The 18,074-nt window shown below is 37.6% G+C and overlaps 1 protein-coding gene across 5 annotated transcripts in view; it reads left to right on the forward strand.

Moving 5' to 3' along the window:
* The window catches only part of HLCS (holocarboxylase synthetase), a 216,539-nt gene that overhangs the window by 91,064 nt on the left and 107,401 nt on the right, over positions 1 to 18,074 (forward strand). For all 5 annotated transcript variants that reach the window (XM_067545271.1, XM_067545270.1, XM_067545269.1 and 2 more), the window contains exon 6: positions 4,490 to 4,761. In XM_067545271.1, the coding sequence (XP_067401372.1) occupies positions 4,490 to 4,761 (272 nt within the window). The remainder of the gene's footprint in view (positions 1 to 4,489; positions 4,762 to 18,074) is intronic.

Below are 18,074 nucleotides of genomic sequence, written 5' to 3' on the forward strand. Positions count from 1 at the left end.
CAACCATTTCTGTTCCCTACCAAGACTCCACACAGACTGTCTGACCAACACCTTTCTCCTGTCCTGGACAGCTGTCTCACAAAGTCCTCATAAAAGTCAAGAGAGTCAGGGCTTGGATCATCTTGGTAGTCCTGGCTTGGCAGTGTCAATGTTGGTTTGGGATGTTGCTTGATCTGTCTGTAGCCTGCCCTTGGACATTACCGTCCCAATCGGACCACTTCTTGCAGGATCATGGTCGTCTGCTCCCTCTGGATCTGGCCTCCCTGCACCTCACAGCTTGGTAGCTCCATGGCTGAGTCTGAAAGAGCAATCCTGCTCAGGTCAGGTCCAGCAGGTTCTGTTGGAGAGCAGAAAGCCTTGCACGGGAGCTTCTAACCTGGCCATATGGCAATGTTTCACCTGCTGGGTAGCCCATTGCGATATTTCTCCAACAAAATCACGCATCCAGGTAATCTTGGATTATCTGCTCCACCTAAAACAAGGAAATTTGGTCGTCTTGTCAGTCAGGGTGCACCTGGCAGCCATTTCGGCTCTTCACCCCCCTGTACAAGGGAAAACGGTCTTCTAGCATGAAATATCGAATAGATTCATCAGAGGCCTGGAACAGCTTTCCACCCCTACAGGACCCAGTTCCCCAATGGGAACTGAACCTTGTTTTCTCAAGCTCACTGGGTCACTCTTTGAGTGCTTGGCTTCCTGTTCTCTGATGCACCTGTCCTGGAAGGTCGCATTCCTGATGGCAATCACGTCAGCAAGGTGGGTCTCAAAGATTAAAGCCTTGACCTCTGAGCCTCCTTATACAATCATCTATAAGGACAAGGTCCAGTTGCGACTGCACCTGGCTTTCCTGCCAAAAGTGATTTCCAACTTCCACATCAACCAGGATATTTTCCTATTGATCTTTTTTCCAAAGCCTCACATTTCCTAATGAGGAGAGATGTCTCCACAGTCTTGATGTTAGGAGAGATCTGGCTTTTTACATAGAGAGGACTAAGCCATTCTGTCCTCTACGCAACTCTTCACTGCAATTGCCGACTGAGTGAAGGGGCGGCTGATGTCATCACAATGGATCTCGAATTGGATTACATCCTGTATTAGAACTTGCTATGAGCAGGCGGGAGTTGCACCCCCAACATCTATGATGCCCACTCCACAAGGATCCAGGCGTCTTCGGCGGCCTTCCTGGCGCATGTCCCCATACAGGATATTTGTTGAGCTGCTACTTGGTCCTGAGTGCATACCTTTACATACCCTTATGGCATCACTCAGCAAGACCAGGACAATGACGGTTTTGGCAGGGTGGTGTTGCAGAGGACACATCTGTGAACTCCTAGTTACCTCTGGGGTGGTAAGTCACCTAATTGGAAATGGATATGAACAAACACTCTAAGAAGAAAGAATGGTTACTTGCCTTGTAACTGTTCTTCGAGATAATGCTCATGTCCATTCCACAACCCACCCACCTTCCCCTCAGTTGAAATTCTGTCAAGAAGGAACTGAGAGGGAGGGGGGCCAGTGGTGCCCTATATATAGGTGCATTCTTGCATAGCTGCAGAGGGCACTAGAACCAGCCCTACGGGTACCACCAGGGAAAAGACTTCTGGCACCAGTGCATGTGATGCACATACCTAATTGGGAATGGACATGAGCAACACATCTTGAAGAACAACAGTTACGAGGTAAGTAACCATTCTTTACATATAAACAAAACCATAACATGCTTTGAAGACCCTAACTTGATTAACTTAACTAACAGATTAACCTTCTGTCTGAAGAAACTTATCCCAACCAAAGTCCCCTCTAGTGTTTTCAACCAAGCCTGCTTGGGACCCCATTCTCGTGCAATAAACTTCCTGTTTGTTTACTTCTTCAGTGAAAGGTGTCTCCCAAATATAGTAGAGCAAACCTTTGAAGTGCACCTCAAGATAGGGCTTCCCCCACACTCACACAGTTTTTTCTTCCTGTTAGTTTTTTTCTTTGAAGTACTCACAATATTACATGTGTATTTGGTTTATACTGGTGAGTGGCGACCCATTGTGAAATATATAATACTTAATTTACATTTAAACAGCCAGATAGATAAACATTTCTTGTCTGACAGAACCTATTTTTCATCTTTGCTGGAAACCCAGTCCCTAGACACAGACTTTAAAAACATATTTTCATCATATATACATAACTCCTTACATAGTATCTGCACATATGTTTCACAATGATACTAATGACCAGAGGACGACAGGCTTTTATTAATGACTTCACATGACACTCTTTGATGAGCTTGAATGTAAATATCAGACTTGAGATTCGTGTAACCCCTATGTACCTCCTTGTCTTGGCATTAGGATATGCTTCAGATACTCCATAGAATATGTAACACACTGTTGCAGCGATGTAAACTAAAAGGCATACTTTTCTATAAAGATTGAAATGCCATGAAAAGTGAACAGGGACTTATGGCAACTAGTATCAGTCACTTTGAGTATCTGGATAGAAATGTAACCATACTGTAAGTGTGTTAAGAAATTAAGGCCTGAACCTGTATGCCCTTGTTCAGTGTGAGTTGGGATTATTTTTTCTGAGTTTAGATTTGGATACTTATATTAAGGTGAATGTTTTCCTTGGGGAGTGTCTAGATTGCAATGTAAAATTACACCTGTTTGTAAGAAATTAAAGCTAAATATTAATAGCAGATAATAGGTTACTGTGTATAACACATGATAATGGCATATAAAGACTTTATTAGCAGGAGTTTGGGAGTACTGCATATTACTTTAAGAGAAGTCACAGACGCATAACAAAGATCAGCCCGAAGAAGCACTTCTAAAAACTTTTATGCTACTTCATCATTCATTGTGTTATATGCAAAAGCCAAGCAGTGTTTGAGAGAGTTTGAAAAAAATTATTGGAACTGTTTTTGTATTTAAAGTCAGGTGCTTTAATTGTCTTGAAGCTCAGTGGGCAGAGTTGAGAGGAGCTAAAAAAAATCTAAAAAAGACAAAGTAGCCTTTTTTAATCCAAAAATGTCACTATTTAAAGACTGTCATCTCAGGCTCTTTTGTGGCTAGAAATTAGTTCGAGGTCCCATTGGGAAAACAAGTTTTCCTTACTGCATAGAATAAACTCAAATTTTTCTAGCACAGATGGTTTCAAGATAATGGACTTCAAAATCGTTACTTTAATGTATTAAAAAAGCTTATAACTTGCTCAAGAAAGATTTGCATCCTAAGATTTCAACAGATGCAAATTTTGGGGAGGAAAGTCCATAACTAGAGGGTGAAAACAGGTCCACTATTATCTGTTTTAAAAAAAAATTAGACAGGGGTGTTTGGAATGTTAGGTTAATTACTTGGGAGAATAATTAGTAGTATGAACTGTTCTGCAGTAAAGACATTGGACAGGGACTCTAGAATCTGAGTTCAGTTTTGCTCGGTAAGGGCTGTGAGGATAACTAGATAAATGTTTGAGACACTGAAATACTGCAGTAATGGGGGCTGCATATGTACCTAGAGATTGATTTATCTGTCACCTCTATACATACCTATTTACACAGATCTGTGTCTTTTAAACTTTGCCAACTTTGGGTTTGAGTCAAGTGCTTTCCATTTAGAAAAGGTCAGAGCAAGATTGAATACTTAAGTATTTTTATTAGTAAATAGTGTGCGATTTTTCTCGGTTTTTAATCCTTTTGTCTCTGGATGGATGCCATGACAGGAGAATATGCTGGGACTGAACAAGTAAGTAAACTGAATTTAGAATCTGCCCATTTGGTATAAATTGGGCTATTATGCTCACTACTTAATCTCTTGTGGAGCCATTTATCCACAAGTTTCAGATCCTTAGCTCCTCCTTTCCCTGGTGCACCAAAAATGTGTAAATGTATAGAGGATTTGTATACTTGGAAAATAGCATACAAGTTACCATTTTCTTTAATCAGTTAATCAGTAGCTTTAATAGCTTTAATTTGCTTCCTTGCCTTAACTTCATTATGTTGCCTACTGGTTTACCTGGAATCAGTGTTTGCCTTTATGGAAATGGTTTTTACTTAGTTGTTGCAACATTTGCAGTGAAGTCTGTCATAACTCTGGGTCGTAGGATCTGTAGCATAGGCGCATAAGTGGATAGTATCCCAAAATTAACCCACTCAGTGTGGGGCCATCAATATGTTTTAGATTGGTTCCACAACTGAGTGGGTGAGGCAAAGAATGTGTGGACAGTCACCAACAGCCTTGTTGTAGGAAAGGAGTTGGCCTCAGAGGCCAGAAAGCTGCAAAGAGGGTTGGGTTGCAGGTCAAGGAAGTGACAAGCAAGCAGCTAGACTAGGGCAGATCAGGCAATGGAAATCGGATCCTAGGAGGGGAAGCCTAGAAAATGTAGGCTAGTTTTTCCATACTGATGTAGAAATGACCCTTTTAATATAGATGTTCTCAAAATAAAGTTTGTATGCATTAATGTGCAATTGTGCATATTTCTCTCATTTCCCTCCCCACAGGAAATCCGTATTTCATTTCTGAAGTGGCTTGGAAAAAAAGTAGATGTTGAAGAATTAATAAAATCCAGCAAGATATCCCTTAAATTTGTCTCATCTTACAAGTCAGAAATGGAGATAATACCATCTCTTATACCAGTTGTCACTGAGGTGGGAGGCTTCTCATCTGAACACTTCAGTCTGCAGACATATCAACACAATCTGCAAACAAAGAAGCTTGGGAAGATTGTTCTGTTTTCTGAAGTGACATCAACAACAATGAATCTTCTTGATGGGTAAGATGCTGGCATAGATCTTCTCAGATAAGCATTTTAAACTATGTTTTACGTATAATTAAATACACTGACCTTTTTAATGTTCAGAATCAAGTTGAACATTTTTGTCTGCAGCTTAGCTTTTGCTCAATAACCTTTATTTAGGCACACAAGCTGTATCTCCTACTGACTAGCAAGTAAGAAGGAAAGAGACTGATTTTTTATTTCTTAGTACTTAGGAAATGCTCAATTCTATGGTAATGGAGGCCTTGTGAGTATTTAGATGTCATTGAGAAGGAAAACTTAGTGTGCCAATTACTTTCTTGATAATAGGACTTAACTATTGTTTCTCCTGTTGCAAAATGTTAATATCTGCTACATTTTGTGAAGACATTAGATAAGCAGATATATAGAAGAACTCTCAAGATTTTTCTAAACCTAGTCAATAAAATAAAAAATGAGTGTTATTTAGAAAGCCACTGTTTTCTTTATAATAGTATACATTTTTTACATTCTGCTTAATATGCTTTTAGGTGATTTGAATATTTAATTACCAAATTCCTTTTTTTATTTTCAAACATTCATTAGAGTTTAAAAAATACGTTAAAGTAGCAGAGGTCCTGGTGAGACCTCATTTGGAATATTGTGTGCAGTTCTGGTCCCCCCCATGTTTAAGAAAGATTAATTCAAACTGGAACAAGTGCAGAGAAGGTCTTCTAGAATGATCTGCAGAATGGAAAACCTGCCTTATGAGAGGAGACTCAGAGAGCTTGGCTTGTTTAGCCTAACCAAAAGAAGATTGAGGGGAGATATGATTGCTCTCTATAAATACATCAGAGGGATAAATACCAGGGAGGGAGAGGAATTATTTAAGATCAGCGCCAATGTGGACACCGGAACAAATGGATATAAACTGGCCATCAGGAAGTTTAGACTTGAAATTAGATGAAGGTTTCTAGCCATCAGGGGAGTGAAATTCTGGAATAGCCTTCCAAAGAGAGCAGTGGGGGCAAAAAACCTAGCTGGTTTCAAAACTGAGCTTGATAAATTCATGGAGGGAATGGTATGATGGGACAGCCTAATTTGGTGATTAACTGATCTTTGACTACTAGTGGTAAATATGCCCAATGGCCTGTGATGGGACATTTGGTGGGTTCTGAGTTATTAGAGAGAATTCTTTCTTGGGTGTCTGGCTGGTGAATCTTGCCTATGTGTTCAGGGTTTAACTGATTGCCATATTTGGGGTCGGGAAGGAAGTTTCCTTTAGGACAGATTGTCAGAGGCCTTGGGGGTTTGTCGCCTTCCTCCGTAGCATGGGGTGTGGCTCACTTGCTGGTGGATTCTCTGTAACTTGAAGTCTTTAAACCATTATTTGAGGACTTCAGTAACTTAGTCATAGGTTAGTGGTCTATTACAGGAGTGGGTGGGTGAGGTTCCATGGCCTGCTTGTGCAGGAGGTCAGACTAGAATTTGATGATCATATTGGTTCCTTCTGACCTTAGTCTATGAGTCGATGAATCTATCCTGATGTGAAGGAAATATAGGAAGAATATCTTCTTTAGGAGCTCTTTAATGACTTGAAAAGGAATACTACAGAAACTGGAAACATGGAAGAATGGCTGAGAAGTACAAAAGAATAGCACAAGCCTGTAGAGATAAGACTCAGACTATGTCTACACTTGCCACAAAATTCGGCGGTAGTTGACAGAAGATACGCAAGCTATGTAAAGTAGCTTGTGTCTCTCCCGTCGACTTCCTAATTTATACTTACTGCAGTGTCTTAAGTTCTCTGCACCTATGGGAAATACCTTCCCATCAACGCAGCATTACTCCACCGGGTGGAGGTGGATTAGTAGCGTCGATTTCTGGATAGATTGAGCGGGTCTCCACTTTCGCTCAATCTATCTGGATAATTGACAAATTTGCCACCGTCAGTGTAGACATTGCCAAAGGTACAAAATGAGTTACACCTAGCAAGATGCATAAAAGGCAATAAGAAAGAGATTCTTTAAATACATTAGGAGCAAGAGAAAGACAAAGGAAAGTGTAGATCCTCTACTTAATAGGGAAGGAGAGCTAATAACTGATGACCTCAAAAAGGCTGAGGTGGTTAATGCCTATTTTGCTTCAGTCATCATTAAAAAAGTTAATGGTGACCAGATACTCAACACCATTAATATTATCAACATGGGGGAGGAAATGCAAGCCAAAATACGGAAAGAATGGGTTAAAATATTTAAATAAGTTAGATGTGTTCAAGTTGGCAGGGCCTGATGAAATTCATCCTAGGGTGCTGAAGGAACTAGTGTATTACTTTCTTTTAGCAATCATCCCTAAGTAAAACACAGTTCTTAGAAGCAGGTTTTATTGGAGATCCAGGCCAAAGGGAAATCTCAGAAAAAAAGATCTCCTTGCTTGCACTAAAAAAAAGTAGCTACTGAAGACTTTGGTAATGTTAAGCAGACCATTAAAAATAGAGTATGTTTCACTTCAGGCTTGCATAAACAGACAGATTTTATAACTGCAGATATTGGCTTTTGGCTCTTTAAAGAAACTTTATTCGATGAAAGCTCTTGATTCTTTTTGCCATTACCTAATGGATGCCTTGCACAAGTATTGCAACTTTCCTTTATTTCAATAATTATGCTTCTACATAATACTATTTGGAGCCGGAGTTCTTTAGCTGTGCAACAAATGCAGAAAAGTGTCTAACCCTAGAATAAGTGTTTCAAACTCTAGAAATGATAGCTCTTAGATTTACCAAATTTTAAGTCAACTGAAAAGGTGCTATAGAAGTCACTTACTAGGCATTAACTTGTGGTGAATTTATATTAATAATTAACCATATTTAATTATTATGTAGATCATAAGTTTGCCATTTAAGTTTCAGAATGTAATATGATTTGAGGTTTTTCTTTACTTTTTTCACAAGCTGAATGCTGAACCTTTGTCTTTCTTCTCCCTCACTCCCCCAAACCTACATATTCACCAAAAATGAAGACATAGAAGGAGAAAGTAGGCTGGAACTAATTTAATGGCTGAGTGACCTCACAGTAGAGAAACAGCCGGAGCCTAATAGGGGTCTTTGTCTACATTTCCACCCTGGCTGGTAACATGCCAGTCAAAAGTCAAGCAAAAGAAACAGGTGGAAACTATTAGACCTGTCATAAAGTTTGAAAAATTGATTCTGGAATCTAAGTGAATAGATTGAACTTGACAGTGTTGTCCTAAAGATTCTAAGGGAAAATGTTGTAGTTTAATTTGAAATCCCTTGATTATTCATTTGCTCTCCAGATGGCTTGTATTCATGTTTTACATATATTAATATACACACTGTATTATCATTGGCATAAATTTAAGTGTACTAAGGTAACACGCAAAGTGTGAATACACCTTTTAAGTACCTTAAATTGAAGGGTATTAGACTAATTGTAAAATAAAGATTTGTTTAGATATATGGACTGATCAGTAATGCTTTTGTTTTTTACATTAGATATTATGTTACTAAATCCTTTGAGAATATAATTTAAAAATTTTCTTCCTAGGTTTTTCATTATTTATTAAATTGAAATTTATAATCATCATTACTGCAATTTAAGTCCCATTCCAGAGTTTTTGTCTGTCAATCAAATAGACCTATCACCAAGTCACCTGAACAGGTTAACCTTTCCAGTACCAGCCCCCACAACATGCCTACTATAATACAACATAGACTTATAATTTTTAAAGATGCAGCTGGAGTAGTGATACAAGTAATGCACTGTAGGGACATATTTGTTAGGCCCAGGAGCACTCAGGAGGTTGATACAGAAATATTTCTAGTCTACTTTTAACTGTTCAAAAACCATGTTAGAATATTAATTAGGTATACGTGATGAACTTTTAATTTTATTCTTTAAAATGTTATAGCTGATATCAGTAATGTTGCAGAAGGGTTGGTTTTTGTGTGTATAAGTCCAGCATATGACCTATATTAAATGCCTAAAGATCTGTGTGTATATAGCTGTATATCATATATAAAAATGTAGGACATATTACACTCTCATATAATGGGAAGAGTGAGCTTAAAAACACTTGATATGATGCAGTAGCTATAGACGGCACATGAGTTTATTCACATAGCAGGACAGTTAATTTTAGTGTGGGAGGGGAGGGTGACTAAATTGTTCTCATATACTTGAGAAATAAGGATATTTAAATAAAATGACAAGTCAAAATAAACAATGCCCAATAGTTTAAAAGCCTCGGGAGGAGGGGGTGAAATCCTCCGCCTTGCTGGGATCTTATTTGAGTTTTTCTTTAATGCCTTTTTAGGTTCACATCGTAAGAAGTTCACCAAATTGTGACTTCACTTGTGCTTCTAATTTTGAAAGGTGATGATTAGGACTTGAGATTAATTTTAAAACTCTGTTGCAATTATTTTATTCAAAGAGAACCAACAACAAAAGGAGTATACAATTATGTGTTGCTGACACTTCTGGGAAACTGATATTGAAGTGAAACTGAAACAGCAGTAAAAAAGAACCGAACTTTTAGGTTGGGAGAGAAATAGTAATCTACAAATACATAAAGCCCCCTTCCTGTCCTCTTCTATCACGCATTAACCCTCACCTCCTTTAAGTCTTTGCCTAAAGCATACTTATTCCAAAAAGCCTGTAACTATTACCTTCCCCACATAGATAACTGAAAACTTGAAAAGAAGGTAAAATAAATTGTGGAACTAAGATGACATATGCAAGACGATGCCATAGAGTCACACTGTTTTTGTCACATCCTGTCCCTCGTATTTACCTGTTTAAGACTCTGTATTGCAGACACTTGCTGTAGCTCTCACTATGGTTCTATCTACATTGGCAGAAAAGTGTCTCTTACACTAGTCATTTTCACTTGATTGAAAACCTCCTTTAACTCTCATGTAGACATAGTTTACCACTTGTAAGGTCTCTAGAGCTGGTCATGTTGTAGCCTAAACTCAGCTGGGAGAAAAAAAGCACTTTTGTCTGTATAGACAGGGCATACCATATATGGTTCCACTGATTTCTTGCCTTCACCTCTCTTTTCCCCCATAGGCATCTCACAGGACCTAGCCCCTTACACAGTAAACTCCACAAACCCAGCTTTGTCTTCTACCCTGTCTGTAAAATGCCTAGTTCCTTGATCGTGCACAATAAATAAATGTCTTGTCATGAAGGTGACAGTTAAAGTGTAGGGTTCTTGTTTAACAGACAAACAAGGCTGGCTAACTCTGACTGTTTTTAAGTCACATGGGACAGATTCCTTTAGTCAAATTTAAATCACCAGTACATACACTGAACTGAATCTACAGCACCTGTTCTAGAATTCTAGTTAGTTCTAAAATATACTCAAACTATCTGTTTTATTCCTGCTTATAACTGTGGTTGTTCCACAGTTACGTGCTTCTCCATGATAAAGGATTCAGTCACTTTACAGTTCCAAGCCCTGCATATTTTTATGCATTGGACAGAGTTACTCATCATTTTCATGCAGTATCATTCCCCCCCTTCCCCTCCATAAATGTTCAAGTTACTGAGCAGGAAATTGATGTCATGGCTGGCAAAAGGGATATCTTTTACTTTCTCCGTCCAGAAAATGTGCATTGTTACTGGATATTGCTCCATAACCCTCCATTCTTCGTTTTCTCTTTAGAGTTCTTAATAAAATGGTCAGTGAAGTGCAACTAGAGGAAAATACTATCTCTGTTTGATATATGCAAAATAATGGAAAGAGAGAGAAAGGTCCCTGTGTGATTGCTGGCCCAGGGTTATATTTTAGAATTACAGGACAAGGTCACCATGTAAGAAAGAAATGTGAGTAAACAGAGTGGACATTGCAGTTGAAATACTATATGCACAAACAGAAACCTTTTCTTAGAGGTACATAGTTGTAAAAAGTACTGACTACTACTGCAAATGTGCACATCCCAATGTGGAAGAATGGAAGTGAAGAGCAATTACAGCAGTATATAACATTTTAAAACACCCTAGCAAGTTTTAACATTCCTGAATATACTCTACAAATAATTTAACTTGCATGTGAGGTATGAATGTATAACTTGATTGTTGAAACAAGAATCCAAAAGAAGTTGGTCCAATAAGACACCACCTCACTCACTTTGTCTCTCTTAGTATCCTGGGACCCACAGCGCTACAGCTACATTGCAGATAACTTGATTGTTGTAAAACACTAGAATTACATATTTACTGGAGGAGGTGGGAAGCACCTTCTGAAGATTTTTAAACCACCAAGTCACATCCAGCCATTTTCTTCATTGTTTAGGTCATCATCATTTACTTCAGTTTTAAAATTTTACATGCAAGATTTGTATTTTTATTATTTGCAGGTCTTTTCTCTCAGAAAAATATATGCTTTCTCTTGTTAAATACTTCCCATTCCTGGATTCAGGACAGCTGCATCCATGTTCTCGCTCCTGAAGGATTTTCTAATTTCAGTAGATTCTTTGCGCCCACTTTGGGTGGTATGGATTAGATCAGCGAACAGAAGAAGTCTGATTTCCTTTGACAGGACTGCCTACTGTTATCAGACAAGCCTCAGCAGTAGCTTGTTTGTTTAAGACAGTTCTAAAGAAACAGTGCTTCCTAATTTTTTTCCTCATTGGTAGTCCATAGCATCATTTGATATTAGAAAGGGCTTTCCTCCATATTGGTAATTAAGAATTGTGCAGAAATTTTTGTAACAGAGCCAAGAGTTAGTTCTTTCCATGCCAGTGGGAAAGCCAAGAATTCGGAGGTTCTTGGCTGTGATTTGGTTCTGTGCCATTCCCAGTCTTCTTTCCATGACACCAATGTTTTTCATTACATGCTTGTTGAAAGATTTTGTATTTGGATTTGTCATCTCCACAAGCATTTACCCTTGGGTTAATTTTCCCTGCCTCTCTTTCCACTTGTTAGGAACAGACCCTGAGTGTTTTAAACAATTAGGTTCCTATTTTGCTGTCACGTACCTTGGGTGTCTGATTTTTCATGGAATTAGAATAAAAATATGTGCCCCTTCCTTTTTATATTATGTGCAGTTAGTAGGTTTTCTTCCTGCTAATAAAAGGGACCCCCATTTTTATGGGTTGCTGACTATTTGGAGGGTAGTTTGAAGTTCCCAAAGGGGACTGGGCCATGAAAAATAGATTATCTATTTTATTGCACAGAACAATTAACCTACATTGTACTCCTGCCCTACATTAAATTACCCTGCTACTAGAAGTTCTTATGCAATTTCTTGTTTTAGTATGAATAAGTAGGGGTATTTTGAGAACTCATCATTCATTAAATGCAACTAGTGTGCAGTTCCACACTAGTTAAATGCACAGTTAAAACAAAGTGAAAGAAAGCAAAAACCATGGTTCTAAGAGCAAGCTAGCTTGGCTGAATTGCACAATCTTATGTTTTATTTACAGCTATCAAACGATTAAAAAAATAATTGCAGTTAATCGTGAAATTAAACAAAAAGTCACAATTAATCGCAGTTTTAGTCACGCTGTTAAACAATAATAGAATACCTATTTAAGTTTATTATAAATATTTGTGGATGTTTTTCTATATTTTCAAATATATTGATTTCAATTACAATACAGAATACAAAGTGTACAGTGCTCACTTTATTATTTTTATTACAAATATTTGTACTTTAAAAAAGATAAAATAAATAGTATTTTTCAATTCGCCTCATATTGTTGTGCAATCTCTTTAGTGTGAAAGTACAATTTACAAAAGTAGATTTTTTTAAAACATAATTGCACTCAAAAACGAAACAATGTAAAACTTTAGAGCCTATGAGCATGAAGAAACATACAACTGTTTAGCATATCTGGCACCTAAATACCTTGCAAAGCTGGCTGCAACAGTGCCATGTGGACACCTGTTCTCACTTTCAGGTGACCTTTTAAATAAGAAGCAGCAGCATTATCTCCTGTAATTGTAAACAAACTTGATTGTCTTAACGATTGACTGAAGAAGAAGTAGAACTGAGTGGATTTGTATGCAAATATTTGTAATAAAAAGTAATATATATAAAATATCCAGTAATATTTATAATAAATTTAGATTGGTATTCTATTATTGTTTAACAGTACGAATAAAACTGCGATTAATCACGACTATTTTTTTAGTATAGCTAATTTGTTTTGCATTAATCGCATGCATTAACTGCAATTAATTGAAAGCCCTGGATTTATTCCATACATCATATAACACAAACTGTGCATATTAAGCTTTGTAGCTAGCCAGAGCAGCCTTGCAAAATAAAAGGGTTAACTTTGGAACCACAACTTGGTTGCACTTGCTGACTTTTTGTGATTTATCTATGCAGCTCTGTGAATAAACATTTTCTAGAGTTAATTTTCCTTTTACAAAATCAGAAGTAAAGAGAAGTTGCCTTTGTTAACCTAATTGGGACTATTTACATAATATTAAGTTTACACCTCACTGAGATGAAGTTGGTGGATGAGGAGGACAGAAAGATTATGTGAATGGCAAAAAAGAGAGTCCCATTCCAGAGTTGCTGTGTTTTCTCTTGTGGACACCTGTCCATTATGAATTTGAATGAGATCACCAACTCATATGAGATTTGTAAAGGGATATACGTTTACACCGCAAGTCCAGGTTGGTAGTAATCAAAAGTCATTACAATCTATATGGTATTTAATTCACTCTGAAATGACTTGATCATCTAAGTCTAATTCTCAGTGGAGTGGTGTCCACATAACAAATACTATCATAATTGGCACTGTGTATCACCACTGCTTGTAACTTCAGCAGAGGTGCAAAGGTTTAACTGAACAGATGTTTCCAATGCATGCTGTAGCTTCTAATGCAGCTTCATATTCCATTATATATATATAGTGAAATTGTAGAGGATGAAAGTCATTGTAGAAATTAATCCAGATTTTTTTTTTAAAGGCACTGCTCTGGACAGCAGTTATTTGAACAGTCTGATCGCACTTTACTGGTAGTTTCCATGAAAATTTCGGCTATTCTAAAAAGTGTCGAAAAACTTCCAGAAAATGTCTTTCATCTTCATCCACTGTATCTTCATTTGTGTTTATTAATCTTTTCGAAAATTGTTTTGTACTCAGTTACATTTGGCTTTCAAGTTAAACCAAAACCTCCCCCTCCTTAAGCTTGTCAAGCTTTTGAACACAAAATATACTGAGAAAATAGCCAGACTGCAACTTGTAAATTTAATCTTTCCATATATCTTGGAGAGATCACACACGTTGTGTTTCTCTCTTGTGTTTTATTTTTTATGTAATCTTCCCTCTGTTTTATAATGGTTGCATTGGTAAAGAGAAACCTGTAAGGGAAATGGAAGTCAGGCTGCTTGATTGAAATACGAATAAGAAATATAGCTGCAAAGTATTCAAATATCACATGTAAAGAGGGTACCCAGGGACATGTCTACACTGCATCTAGGAGCAAGCCTCCCAGCCTAGGTCCACAGACTTATGCTAGCAGGGCTAATGCTGGTGCTGTAAAAATGGCTGTGTAGATGTTGTACCTCGGGCTGGAGCTCAGGCTCTGAAGCCTGGTGGTGAGGGGACAGTTGAGAGCCCACACTCCAGCCTGAGCCTCAACATCAAACCAAAGTCAACATAGCTACTTTTAGAGCTCAAGTGCTAGTCTATGGACCCAAATTGGGTAGCTTGCTTCATAAGTGGCAGGTGATAGATTACATTAATTGGTGAATTCTGCCCATATTCTTCATAGCTGAAGAAGTCCCATTTGGAGTGGAACTGGTGAAGTTTCACTGCAGACTGGAGGTTGTACACGTTTCCCAAATCTTGCCCTACCTCCGAGACAGGGAATGTGTATTCTCCATATGCAGTAGATCCCAATTTCAAGAGAGCTGCCTGCTTGCTCCAGGCACAATTTGGGAAGTTGGGACTGACTGTAGGACAGTGGAAACAATGTATTTTGTTTTGGAAGCTCCATCAGCCATTAATATTGCATTAGGGGATGCACACAGAGACTACTCCAGCTATTGGAGTAAAATAGGATCTGCAGCCTGGTTATGTGTAATGTTCCATGACATAAAATTGGGTGGGAGGAATCTTTCTCCCAGACCTGGAGGAGGTCTTGCTGTATGCAGGGTCTGGGATTTTGGGCTATATTTGTTGTTTGAAACTGGAATTAAAATCTTTGCTTTGGACTGAGAGAAGATGCAGTTGTAGCTTCATTTTAGGCTAAATGGTATGAAGTGGTATTTTGCATACGTCAGAACTGCCTCAGATTGTCACAATATTGCGTGCTTTACATTCTCTGCTAAAGAGGGACTCAGAATTACAATATCATGAATAATTGCAGATCAGGAATGAAGTTTGTTGGCAGGATTATGTGGGGAAGCTTGTTCAGCACTTGTTCCAGCACCATATTTGACTAAATATATTGATTTTTGTCTGTTCTTCTGCCAAGAGCCAAAAAATAAAGATTAATATTGTTTCAAAATAATTCAGTGACTGTTTTTAAATCTTAAGCCTTTCAAAGATTGTGTGACACTTGCTTTAAGCAATAAAAATTAAAAAAACACAGAATTGGAATTGTTTTTTACGTAAATCCCAATGGCCTAATTTATTTTCACGTATACCCATACTTCCAATATTTTAAAAATCTGTTTGTATTCACAGGAAGGTTGGCATTTATCACACTTCATACCATTTAGCCTAAAATGCCATGAACTGTAGAACAGTGTGTAGAAAATGAGGTTCCCCTACTGCAGTTTTGTGATCCCCAGGATTGCTGTAAAATGCTCCACCTCATGTTTCTTTCAAAATAATTTACTAGCATTGTTCTTGTTGCTTATAACTGTTGGAAATGGATGATCCTCCAGATGTTCTCTTTGTAAACCTAAACTGATTTTTTTATTGATTGTATTATTTTACAATATACATGGCAAATATTTTAAGGGACCATTTAAAGACACAAAAAGGCCCAACCCTATAAATATCCATTAAAACAATTATCACAATTCAAGAGACTGATTGTCTCAGCTACCTCCCTTCCTATTTGTGATTATATGGGGCATCTCCCCTCCCATTCACAATTGCAAAATATCTTTGTCAACCACATAGTTTGCTTATATGGTAAAGTAACAGTAATACATTTTAGTTGTCTTATAATGTGTCAACGCATTGAATATGAAAGCCAGGAGGAAGGAAAGAGGAGATGTTGCTTTTAAAGAAAGGAGATGAGGAGGAGAGTGAAGGGAAAAAAATAAACAAAACCAAAAAGAAGAAAATGTACAGATATTGACAGCATATGCCAGGGAAGAAAGAAGATAAAGGGGATAAAGATATGGAAATAGGGGGAAATCAATCTTATTTATGCTTTTTTATGTGTCCTTGACAAATGTGCAGTGTTCGAATGAGAGAAATGGAACAGCTCTCTTGAGTACTAGCATTAAATTTAACTATACATACAGAGCAGACAGCAGTATGAATCAAATAAAATAAAGCACAGCTCACATGAATGCCTACATAAACCATTGCTAGCTGGAGGCCTATAGGCCCCTCTTTTATCTGGTAATTACCAATGCTTGAAGTTTTCTTCAGTGGACACCTGTGTGCAGTATCATGGTTCCACTTCTCCCTCAGTCAAAAAGGTCTGTTGACAACAACTCAAATGAGGAGGGGGGAGTTTTTGTTTTGTTTTGTTTTTAAGTGGGTTGGGGTAGGGAGATGATGGCTTTAACTTTCTTTTGTGCAGGCTAAAGAATACTCTTACTGGTCCTACCAAAAGTCTTAAAGCTGATTCTAGAGATCACATGTGTACTTGTGTCTGCCCTGCCTGTTTGTTTTTTCCCTTCCCCTCTTTTGTTCAGTTCTGTATATTTTGAATTCTCTCGATTCATCAGAAAAATTGCTGTATAAATAACTAGATAGAGCTACTTACACAGCTTAAATTTTACACTTAAATGGATACTGTACAGAGATATGGTGTATGTAAAGCTACTTAGTTACACATTTTATTGCTGTTTTAGAATGTAGCACACAGAGCATGAAAAAATGGTGTAGAGTAGAATGGATTTATGTGTAGGGTTGATCCCACTAGGCTCACACACTTTCCAACCTGTTAAATGATTACAAACGAAAACTAAAATAGGAGATGCGGTTCACACAATAGTCTTTCCTTAACCCACTATATAAAAAACAAAACAGAACCCCATAACTTTCAGATAAGAATCTGTTGTTTAGAACCACAAGGTCTTAGATCCCAGGCTCCAGCCCAAGCCCAAAGTCTACACAGCAGTGAAACAGCCTCACAGCACAAGCCCCACAAGCCCGACTCAACTAGCATGGGCCATCCGTGGGTGTCTAGTTGCTGTGTAGACATACACAGTGGTTAAATATAGATCCTCATCCTGCACCTAAGGGTGAAGAGATGATTATGTTGCCTTGAATCTGTTTCCTTAATTTTCTTTACTTTTTTCCCTTCAATGTATTAAGTTTATTCCATTGATCTCCAAATAATTTTGTCAAAAAAATAAAGCTGTGAAATGTAAAGCTTTTCAGAAAAGGCTTGTGTGATCTCAATAAGCCATCTCTTAGACTCCTTTGGTAATAGAAAAATGAAGTCTAACATATCATCGAATGAGTATGTGAAAAGGAAAGACTAGCATTTTATGATAACTTGAGAATTTCATGACAAAATTAGATACAGCAGTTCTAAAAATATTTTTAATGTGAAAACTTACAAGTAAGTTCTTCCTCTATAATATATTTAAAAAAAACAAAACCCTCAGACCTTATATGGAATACCATACCAGATGTGAGAGCAAAAAAGGAATTGCTGGTGGCCACCTGCTAAATGCGTATTAAAATTGTGTGTGGTAACTGATGTCATACAGAATGCATATGATAGGGAATAATTTTTAGTAGACCGTATCAGGTTAGTAAGGATCAATGCTAGAGGAATGTTTAGAATTTTCCATCACAATTTATCCATCTGTTTTGGAAAATGAATGATGAAATAATCACCTTTAGCCAAGGGATTTGAAAAAGCAATTGAATGAGTTGGATTTTTCCTGTGGTAGTAGCAAAGACTTTCAGAATTTTCAGTTGATTATAGTACTGGCTCTAAAGATAAAGGTTTTGGGAAATCAGTAAAAAATATGAATTAGCTCTTTTCACCTTTCTTTTTATTTTCATTTTGGCCTCTTTCTTTGATCACTCAGCTGTTGTTTTCATGTGTGTTACTCTAGCTACGAGAGTAGTGATTGCTTCTTGGGAGCATGTTTCTTTTTTTTATTTGAGCACTTGTGAACGTCTGTGAACTTGTCACTGAACAAAATATAAGGAGGGACCATCA

This window comes from Emydura macquarii, unplaced genomic scaffold, assembly GCF_026122565.2.
Source record: "Emydura macquarii macquarii isolate MOO-44397 ecotype Brisbane River unplaced genomic scaffold, CSIRO-AGI_Emac_v2 contig_1043, whole genome shotgun sequence".
NCBI lineage: Eukaryota > Metazoa > Chordata > Testudines > Chelidae > Emydura > Emydura macquarii.